This window comes from Gossypium raimondii, chromosome 11 (genome assembly GCF_025698545.1).
Source record: "Gossypium raimondii isolate GPD5lz chromosome 11, ASM2569854v1, whole genome shotgun sequence".
Lineage (NCBI taxonomy): Eukaryota > Viridiplantae > Streptophyta > Magnoliopsida > Malvales > Malvaceae > Gossypium > Gossypium raimondii.
This window is the reverse complement of record NC_068575.1, coordinates 5379037-5390300: the sequence shown is the minus strand read 5'-3', so window position 1 is coordinate 5390300 and position 11264 is coordinate 5379037. Positions and strand designations below refer to the sequence as shown.

At 27.0% G+C, this 11264-nt stretch overlaps 1 protein-coding gene across 1 annotated transcript; it reads left to right on the top strand.

Annotated features, from left to right (window-relative positions):
* Positions 1 to 6195: 6195 nt before the first annotated feature.
* LOC105761378 (polyadenylate-binding protein-interacting protein 9) lies at positions 6196 to 10457 on the top strand. Its single transcript, XM_012579171.2, has 10 exons — positions 6196 to 6859; positions 7369 to 7479; positions 7571 to 7615; positions 7950 to 8022; positions 8117 to 8229; positions 8373 to 8432; positions 8771 to 8818; positions 8913 to 8981; positions 9937 to 9998; positions 10088 to 10457. Exons 1-10 carry the CDS (start codon positions 6611 to 6613, stop codon positions 10143 to 10145), a joined length of 888 nt encoding a protein of 295 aa, XP_012434625.1. The 5' UTR covers positions 6196 to 6610; the 3' UTR covers positions 10146 to 10457.
* Positions 10458 to 11264: the final 807 nt, after the last annotated feature.

Below are 11264 nucleotides of genomic sequence, written 5' to 3'. Positions count from 1 at the left end.
GTAAAAAGTACAATCATAAATTAGTATCAAATTTTATACGTTTCCACCCATATTGATTTGTATCAATTGAAATAGAAATTACTTTTACAATGAAAAGTATAGGAAAAGGAAACAACAAACTATATTATGTTATTGCGCTCTCTCTTTTGACCTTTGGCTTATAAATTAGTTTTGTCTACCTATCAATTAGATTTTCCTTTTATATAGGATTAGGTGAGTTTGGTGAAGTGAAAAAGTAAGATAATTTTTTAAAAATAGTGAAAATATAAAATAAATAAATTTTATTGGTATAGTAAAAATAGGTTAAATTGTGCTATTAGTCCATATACTTCGTGATAGTTTTGGATTTAGCTTTACATACCAAACTTGAAGCTGAAAATAAAATGTACTGCAAATTTTGTTCGGCCGTATTTATTCTTGGATAATAATTTTTTAAAAACTAATTAAAAGTTTTGTTTTAAAATACTTTAATTTCTATTTTGAATATTTATTTGGGTTTGGAGTTTCTTTTCAAAAGGGCTTGGATTAGAATATTAAAATAAATTGGGCCGCATATATTGTGGATGCAATTACCTAATTCAATTTGAATGTTGACACGTGGTTGAAATCTAGCCTTAGATTTCAGTCCCCTAACAATAATAATTAGATTAATAAGATACATTGTATTTTAGAACGGAGAATTTGAGTTCGAATATTAAAATGAAATTATTTTATAGATAATCACGAATTTTAAAAATATTAATTTCTATGAACAATAAAAACGAATAATGAAGATTGATACATTGATTTTATTAAAATAATAACTTTTTTAGAATAATAAAAGTGATAACTTTATTATTAGAATTTAATGCAGTACGAATATAAAGATATTCATAAATTAGGTCAAATTCACATATGGTATCAGTATTATATATAATTGCCCAAATTTAATTTAATTTGAAACGCGGGTTTAAAACTTTGCCAAACCTCGTTAATCAATAAATAAACGATTATACAAATTCTATTTAGTTTCACTTATATCTTTTAAATTTTTATTTATTATTTTATATCTATCCACTTGATGTGTTATTATATTAAATCTATAAATGTAAACAATTTAACATTTATTTTAATATTTACATTATAATTGTATATATTCATTATACTTAGAGGTGCTCATGGATCGGCTCGGATCGGGTCCAACCAAAATTTTAAGCTTGTTTGCTAGGCTCTGCCCAAATAAAAATACTAAAACTTGAGCTCGGCTTGCATTAATTTTTTTATATAAAATTTTAAAAAATATATAATACATCAAAAATACTAAGAATATTAAAATAAATATTTTCAACAAATTGAAAATAAATTAAAAATATGTATACTTAAATAATGCTAAGATAGGTGCAACTTAACAAGCAAATGCTTCTAAAACAGTAACAAAATTAACAATAAGACAAGAGTTGTAAAATAACAACAAAATAGTAGCAACATAATAGTGAAATGAAAACAAAATAGTGAAAAAAAACAAGAAAATAACAACAAAACAATAAATAAATAAATAAAGCAACAAAAACAACAAACTTTTTTTTACATATTCGGGCCGAGCTTGACAAAAAACCATTTCCAAGGTTTGGCCCATTTTCCAGACGGGCAAAATTAAACTTTAAACGTTTGAAATTTAAGTTTCGTAGTGTGTAAATGTAATATTTGAATTATGTTCAAATGTATTTTGATATTTTGTTTATTGTGCATTGTCTTTAATTAATTTTAGTTTTAATTCCTCGGATATGTATTATATCAATAAACTAAAGCACCACATTTCAAACTTAAAATGATTTAAATACACAATAATTTAATTTAAATTTATTCTAATTTAAAATCTATAAAACCCTAAATTTTAATCAGGATATTTTTATTTTATTCACTCAATTAAAAAATTTGATTTAGTCACTAACATTTTCAAAATTTGATTTCTTTAATTTTCTATCATTGATTCAATAACAAACGTTTAGAATAACCTCTTTTATTGGTATCATAATAAAATTAGCTCTACAATATTTGTAAATTTTACAAATTTGGTTCTAACTTTAAAAATTGACAAAATTAACTTTTAACTTTTATAAAATTTGTCAAGTTAATCCTAATAAAAAAATTGATAGAAAATTTCAAATATTTTCAATTTTGTTCTAAATTGATTACATGTTCAAATTCGACAAAAACCCTTTAAAAAAATCAAAATCTAAACGGCTATTACAAGTTAAAATAAATTCCTAATTCTTAATTCGATTCCTTTTGAAAGAATTGAAGCAAATTGTGAAATCAATATTTTTTAGGATTAGGGAAAAATAATTAAATGAATTTTATTAGTGTATTTAATTTATTAATGCTATTAAATTTTAATAATGTGACACCCAACCTATAAGAAAATAACACATGAAATATGACAAGTTCAATGAAAGTGTTGATGTGCAATATTTTGGATTAAGGTGTAAAATGAGATAATTATAATTCTTTTAATTAACGTAATTTTAAATTTAATTTTACGTCTTTTGTTAATTTAATTTTATTTTTAAAGAATAGATTTGTATTTAAAAAAGAGTTAAAATAGCTTTCTTTAATTTAAATATTGACTAAAATATTGTTTTTAATGATGTTGGCATGACAAAAAAATAAATTAAATTTTATAAAAACATTCGAAAATAAAAATAAAAGAGTTGATAAAATTTTAAAAAATTAGCATGAAGCACCTAAGAATTTTACGTTTTAGTCAGTATTTTTATTAAAAACAATTCAACTTGTTTGAAAATTTGATGGTCAAATATGGCTCTCTCTTTTTTAATGTTGAGATCCAAAATTAGTTTAAAAAATAAATGTAAATTGATAAAAGATATAAACATTGAGAGCTAAATTTAGCATTATACTTTTCAATTTTAAATCGAATAAAATGAGTCACGAGTTCAAGCAACTCTAACTTGATTTTGAATTAAATTCAATCTTAAAAAACAAGATTCAACCAAACTTGATCTTAACTTATATCAAATTCAAGCTCTACTCAATTTAATTGAAATTTATCTATTTTGTACAACTAAAACCAACCAAATTAAACGGTCAATACCAGTTAACGGTATGTCAATATCAAATGTATTTTTCAATTTAAATTTTAATGTTTTTATTTTAAATAAACTCAACAGTCACATGATACTTTGTGATTGGTTAGATGTCATGTGACACATTTTGATTGATGTCACATTGTGATTGAATTTCTTTAATGTCGTTAAAAAAGTTGAATTATAAAATGATAATTTAAGTATAATTTGGAAAATAAAATATTTAAATATCAAAATGGAAAAATAGGTAAATTTGAGGGCCTAGTTGAGCATTAGGACTAAAAAATGAGAACATATTGAATTGGAAGAATCTTGCCACTTGCATAGCATTTACCTAAAATTTATATGTAAAAATATGATACATAAAATATGTCTATAACATGAGAAAATAATACCATTACAATATAAATACATATATTATAAAAGTTGGTGATCCATATATTTATGTTTTGTTAATATTTTTATAATTAGTATTTAAAATATTGTATAATTAAATAAATTTGTATATTTTAAATTATGTAATATTTTAATCACATACTTTTATTTTATTTTATTTTAATTACTTTTATAATATAATGTATCATCTAAACATATTATATATTGACCATCCCAAAAGAATAATATTATACTAGAAAATTAATTAAGTAATTATTTGTTAATAATTATTTCAGTATTAATGTTAGTATAATTATAAAATTAAATTTAAGATAATTGTTCAATATAGATGGTAAAATTTAAGTTGTCAATAGCTGAATTGATTTTTTCATAAAATATATTCCATAAAAATCATAACTTTTTCAGAGTAAATTATAAACCTTCAAATTAAAGTGCAGTCCAACTATTTTAAATATTCATTTAGAAAAAAAATTAAAATTAATTTTAACTAGTATGCAACGTGGGAATTAATAGTTTTAAATATCCATTTAAAAATAATTTTTAACTTTGTTTTTTTATTATATTAGATATAGATTTTAATTTTTCTCGCGATTTTTATATAAATTAATCACTTTAAATACAATAATTAAACATTAAAAAAGACAACGCGTTTATTACTAATTATATAAATATAATAATGTTTTAAAATTTTTACTACAAGTCTATTACATTTTTTTATTTTCTATGTACCTTTTATAGTTTATATTTGAAGTTCGTAATTATTTCTTTTAATAATATTATCTTTAAATTTTAAATTTTATGTTCTCTTATTGAAAAATAAAATAAATTAAAAATAATTTAGAAAAAGTTGTCACATGTCCAAAAAGGGCTAGAAATATGGTGAGTTAATATATATAAATTTGCAATGATATTATTTTGATTTATTTGATGAATTTCTATCCAAATAAACAATAATACTCACAAAAATATAATAAAAATAAGGATAATTACATAAATAATCACCTTATTATTAATAAATTTGAATTGAGCCACTAAAATTACAAAATATCGTTCGATTTATCAGAATATTATTTTAGTCAATTTCCATTAAATCAATAACAGAACGGTGAGATGACTGTTAAATACATGACTTGAAATTTTAAGAATAAAATAAAATTACACATAATTTCCATGTAATTTAGAGAAAAATAAATTCCAAAATCATTAATTTACAAAACTCCCCATATTTTTGTCTTTTAAGAGCCTAAAAAATAAAGGGCCCTTTACCTGATTTTTGGATTTCTTCAATGACATGGAAGTTTTTGGAATTTTTTTGAGTTTTCATTTTTGTCTGAAATAAAGGGACGTTTCCGTTTTCTTCTAAGGTCGCCATCAATGGCGAAGAAGGTGACACTGATGTGTTCAAGGCAGAGAAGATGAAGTGTAAGCTTTATTTTTTAGGTTTTTGAAGGACAAAATCGGTGAATTTTGTATTTTAATGATTTTGGAATTTATCTTTTTCTAAATTACATGGAAATTATGTGTAGTTTTATTTTATTTTTAAAATTTCAAGTCATATTTAACAACCATGTCATTATTGATTTAACGAAAATCGCCTAAAAAAGTTTTATTGATTTATCAATTGAGTTTTAGTTTGATCGGTATGTGTATTATTGTAAATATAGGAGTATGTAAGTTTAAGTACGCTGAAATGTAACATCCTCCTATTTATGGGCAGGAGAGAGGCTATGGATAGTTCTAGACGAAATTCATGATCCTAAATAATTATTTTGTAATTTTTTAAAGTCGTAATAATTGAATGACGTAATTTACCAAAAAATAAATTATCGATATTAATTAATACGACAAATAATATAATAAAAATAGTAATTAAAAATAATAGTGAATGAAAAGCAAACCTTAAGGAACAAGACAAATGATTCTCACTTCTCAATGTCACCAAGTATTTTTCATTATCTTATACCTCTAATGTGTTGATGATTGGATTGTAAGAATTTAATAATTAAATATTAATAAAAGTACTATTATTATTTATTGATATATATTTATATAGTAGTTTTATTATCATAATATATTTTTAAATTATCATTTTTATTTCATTGTACTTTGAATTGTTGAAATATAATTTTTTATTTAAGTGATTATGGAAAACATTTAAATTTAAAAATGAAAATTTAAAAAATAGAAAGAGAAAATAAATGTAATCCTAACAAATTCTAAAAATAGGCAGTTCTAAATTATGATAATATATATCCAAATAATACAGTTTAAATAATACAAATAAAATAAAATAAAACAAAAAGCCTTAAGTCACGTTTACGTCTTTAGCTTTCCATAGCTTTCCTATTTTATCACTTTTCACTTTAGGTTATAATTATAAATTTAATCCTCTATTTTAAAAAATTGATATATTAGTCCTTTTATGTTTAATTTATTAAAATTTGATGTTTGTGCTTTATGAAAAAGAAGTTAATATATTCATTTAAAAACATAAATTTGAACTATTGGTTTGTTGCATTGCTAATTTTTACTAAATTTATACTTATATTATTGATTTTAGTTTTTATAATAAGTATTGACAAATTAAAATAAAAGGAGTAATTTATAATATTTTGTAAAATAAAAGGATGAAATTGACAATTGGACATCACTTTATTCTTACTCCTTTAAATTGTCTCTACCAAATTATTATTTATTAAATAAAACAAAACAAAACAAAACAAAAGAAAAACTGTCGTTCCTTCGTCCATTTTGCTCTCTGGATTTTCTCTTTCTTTGATCATTCATTTCAGACTTTCAGTTCCTTCAAAACCCTAGTTCTTATCCTTTTTTAAATGATCTTGTGATAATTTTTTATTTGTTTAATTTCAAATAAGGAAATCCAATCTGCATTTTCACTTTATTTCCATTCTAGACAATTTTTTTTATCTGTTTGCTCAAATGGGTATCTATTATTAGGCATAAAAAAAGTTTTTGTTTTTGTTTTTTAATTTTATCTGTAAAGCTATTAACTTTCTTGCTCTTTCTAAATACAAGAGAATAAATTCACAAAAGCAAATTCCCATTTTCATTTGATCATTTGGGTATTTTTTGCTTTTATTATTCTCTGGGGGGTTAGGGGTTTTGATTCCATGGCTGCAGTGGCTGATAATTCAGGCGAGGCAGCAGTAGCTAATGGAAACAACAATTTGGTTGTTGAAACATCCAAATCAGAATCAAAGGAATTCAATGTGCAAAAGCTTGTTGATATGTTCACAAAGTTGAATCCTTTAGCCAAAGAATTTTTCCCATCATCTTATCATCATAATCCCACCAAAACTGGTGATTTTAATCAGGCTCCTGTTAATAAGCAAGGCAATGAGAATTTCCCTAATGGAAGGGTATTTTCTTTTCACTCATCATTTACTTTTTCCATTTTTTCTTGGGTTTTGACTGATGAGTGTTTGATAGTTTTGAGTTATATATACACACATATACTTACATATAAGATTTTTAAGGTTATTTTTGTCTTGTGGGAAAATGTTCTTTTTTTAGTGTTTTGGTGTTTTTAGTGGATATCATAGGAGTTGTTAGGATATCATATGGTTCTTGTATCTTTGATAATTCAATTCTGCAGTTTAAACTAGTTTTTGATTGTTTCTCCTTTGGATTTGACAAAATTGTTGTCTTTTACTGGCATTATGATTTTAAGGTTTTCAATTTGCCTAATTATTGTCTAATTATTAATTTGATCGACTTGTTGGAACTTGGATTCAATTGGAGTTAGATTTTCTTGATCCACTTGTCATATATGGAATAAGGTTATGCCGAATATCGACACGTAACGGTCTCATATTTGTTCATTTTTCTTTTCGTCGGTTATATTTGATAAATGGTTGTTTTTTATCAGAGAAGAAATAACTACAACCAGGGTAGAAGAAAGCTTAATGGGAAAGCTTTTCGTGCTCAAAGAGATGATAGCATTAAGCGAACTGTATATGTTTCGGATATTGATCAGACTGTAAGTTTAAACAATGGCATCATTTAGTGATTTTTTATAGTATCATTATGATTTCGAGAAGTCACTTGCGAAATTCATTGTCTTGTTCTAGATCACTGAAGAACAACTTGCTGGCTTATTTAGTAACTGTGGACAAGTAAGTTAAAGATCTCTGGCTTTAAAGCTTTTGTTGTAATTTCGCTCGTTCCTGTCTAAAGCTGCATTTTGTACAACTTAATGCCTTCTTTCATAGATTACAATAATGTTCAAGCTTTATCATTTCCATCTTAGAGCTCTGTGTATGCCTAATACCTGCAAAACGATGCAAAGTTTTCTTTTTTTAGTTTCATTCTTCATTCAGAGGCCCCAAAAAATGGATGCTGGGGCTTTGGTTGATACTACTTGATAGGATTGCTTCTTACTTGATCGCTTATGTGAAAGATTACCGTATTTATGACATTTCTGAAGTGTTTTGGGAATTTTTATTAAAGGTTGTTGATTGCCGAGTTTGTGGTGATCCACATTCAGTTCTTCGCTTTGCATTTGTGGAATTTGCAGATGAAGGTAAGCAGCTGATACGGATTGAATATAAAATTTTCTTTTATAAATACATACATTTGTTAACATATTACATTTTATATGAACTGCCTTATCACAGAAGGTGCAAGAACTGCTTTGAACCTTGGTGGGACAATGCTCGGGTTTTATCCAGTTAGGGTCTTGCCTTCAAAAACTGCTATCCTTCCTGTGAACCCTACATTTCTCCCTCGGGTATGGATGAATAACTTTCTGGCTCTTAGCTGTTTCGGTTTTCCCCTATTCCATTTCCACATTACTGAATACCTCTTGGAGTTTCTCTTTATATATATTTTTTCTAGTCTCACGCTCGAGAATCATGATAACTACAATTGCAGTCCGAAGATGAAAGGGAAATGTGTACCAGAACGGTTTATTGTACAAATATTGACAAGAAGGTAATCCCCTTAATTGCTCATACTCTTGACTTTTATCCCATGTTGCTCCAACTCTTCATTTTGTTGAGGCACCCATGTTTGAGACCTGTGTTTAACCCATATCCAGACATGGGTATGGATATGGCTCTCTAAGGGCCCTTCAAATAAATGGATAAAGAACTTGGAATAAATGAACATACCCGTATCGGACATGTACCGGTGTCCATGATCACATTGGAGTCCAAGTTCTTATCTTTTGTCACTGCAGTAACCGGTTTTAGCCTCTTCCAGCAGCATGTAAATTATTTAATGTAACCTAGTTGATTTAGTCCTCACGAGAATTTTCTCTTTGATGGAAGGTTTCTCAAGCTGAAGTGAAGAATTTCTTTGAATCCGCTTGTGGTGAGGTTAGTACAGTATCAGTATCAGTATCATGCATTCTCTCACTCTCTCTAGCTGTTTCTAGAAAGAAGGTTGACACGATTTTCTTTTAATTCTCAGGTCACTCGCTTGAGGCTTCTAGGGGATAATGTGCATTCGACCCGCATTGCTTTTGTTGAATTTGCCATGGTAAGTTCATGTTCACTAGATTGATGTTGGAAAATTTTGGCTCAAAATATATTTTCAGAATATGTTTATGATTCTCTGAAAAATATGTTTCTGGCTCGGCTTCTAATTAGCGTGTATATATATTTCTTGCTGCTAAAAATTATTTATATCATCCGAGCCTCTTTGCAAACTATTATTGCAAATTTATCCCCTAAAGAAAACCCATGCATGCCTGTGAAACTTAGTTAGCTTTCTGAGTGAGATTATTGTGCTTTGCCTATGAAATTGTATCCACATTACCATTAGAGAGTGCTATATCTCATAAACAGTACTATAGAAACCGTTTACATGCATAGGGAATATTAGCTTTTTTATATCCTTTTTGAATCTGGATGCAACCTTTTCTTAAAAGGCATGTGCTACTCTATTTTAGAGGATGGGAAATGGATATGGTTAGGATATGAAGTTTTCTAGTGGATGCAAATTGCTGAATTTAATAACTTAGAGCTCGGCACAAAGTCCTTAGTCGACCACTCTGAAAGATTTGGTCCTATTCACTCTGTACCTCAAAGGTATAGTCCCAATTTGAGCGTGTAGTCTTTAGCTTTCCGTGTTTAATCTCCATCCCACTTTATATGTATGTAATTGCAAGACATTCGATAATGGGTTTTTTCAATTAATGCTTTCCTTAAACCTCTATTAATTTTATGTTCCTTTGTCATTTTCTAAATCCTAGAAATTGTTGACATGATGCCATACATCCTATATATATAATATGTAAGTTGAATGATGTTTTCTTGGTTCATTAAAGTATCGCGGTTTATTTTCATAGATGTTACTGGATCAGGTTGCATGATCAAATTGTTTGTTTACCTTGGAGTTTTGCCTAATGCTTTACTAGTTTCCGAATTCATAGCTTCCCTGTGCGATGTTTTTTTGCCTTAACTCAGACTAATAATTTCCATTTCCTGAACAGGCGGAAAGCGCCATTGTTGCACTGAATTGTAGTGGGATGGTACTAGGAACCCAGCCAATCAGGTTTGTTCCCCTAATTTTCACTCTAAATTCCATGCTCGTAAAATTTGTCATCTATTAAGCTAACGCTGTGTTGCGTTCTTAACTTTCAGGGTAAGTCCTTCAAAGACACCAGTGAGGCCACGAGTTACCCGACCAACATCGCGTTAACTGATTGGTTGAGCCTTCTAAGATCCATGGATGGAATTGGGTGACTTCCCAATGGAGAGAGAAACTTTGTTGAAGGGATGGTAAAGAACTTTCCTTCGTTTTGTTGTTTCCATCTTTTGTGTCGCAATCGTTGCGTTTAGTTTTTTTCCTTTTTTCTTTTTGCCTTTGATCGAAGATATCGTAACAGTGCTTCGGATTGAAGCTTGACCTTTGAGAAATTTTTACCTTATTCCATCCTTTGTTTCGACAATAACATCTTGGAGTTTTGCTGCTAGGCTGCTAGCTAATGTCCATATATATTGATGGTTATAAGCATGATCTCTACTAATTAATGAACCAAATATTTAGTGTAACCGAGCTCGTAACTAAGCCTCCGTTTTTAGTAAGTTTAGAGTTCGAATCTCGACACATGCAACCCTTTTATTGAAATTAATAATTCTTTTATATATAAAAAGAAAATATTTAGCACCACATGATTGTTTTCTTTTCTAGGTGGAGATACCCTATTCATTTTTCAGCAGTAACTCAAGAACTCGGGTATGGAGATTTTTGACCTCCAATGATAGAAAAACTTCAAAATGATTGAATATATTTATGTTCGACACATTACCCATATATATATATATATATATATATAGAGGTACAAAGAGGCTCTAAATGGAGAGATATGATGAGATTCGAATTTCTGAGTTTAAATCATAATTAATAATTAATATTCACATCTTCTAATTCTTTCAACCATAAATTCTAGAATAACTTGTTATTTATCTCACACACTGATATATATACATATATTATTTCTTTCATGTCATGTAGTAATATTTAGATATGGTCACTTATGTTACTGTTTCTTTGAAAAATTATTTTATGGGCCCTTTTTGTTACATTATTTATGGTCCCTATCAATTAAAAATAAACACATTATTATTATTTTTCATATTTTATGTACAGATAGTAAGGATAGATCATGATGATGCGAACAAAAGAGATGAGGTGTTTATTTTAATTGATAGGGACCATGGATAATGTGGTAAGGAGAGTTCATAAATTATTTTTTATTGGCTAATATAATGATTTATTATGCCTAAATTTTAATTATAAAAGAAATGAATATCGATA

What these genes read in the sequence shown, in the direction of transcription:
- LOC105761378 (XM_012579171.2), top strand. Translation starts at nt 6,611, where the DNA reads ATGGCTGCAGTGGCTGATAATTCAGGCGAGGCAGCAGTAGCTAATGGA. An exon ending in CTTTTGTTGAATTTGCCATG is followed by an intron (nt 8,982 to 9,936) that starts GTAAGTTCATGT and finishes TTTCCTGAACAG; the next exon opens with GCGGAAAGCGCCATTGTTGC. An exon ending in CTAGGAACCCAGCCAATCAG is followed by an intron (nt 9,999 to 10,087) that starts GTTTGTTCCCCT and finishes CTTAACTTTCAG; the next exon opens with GGTAAGTCCTTCAAAGACAC.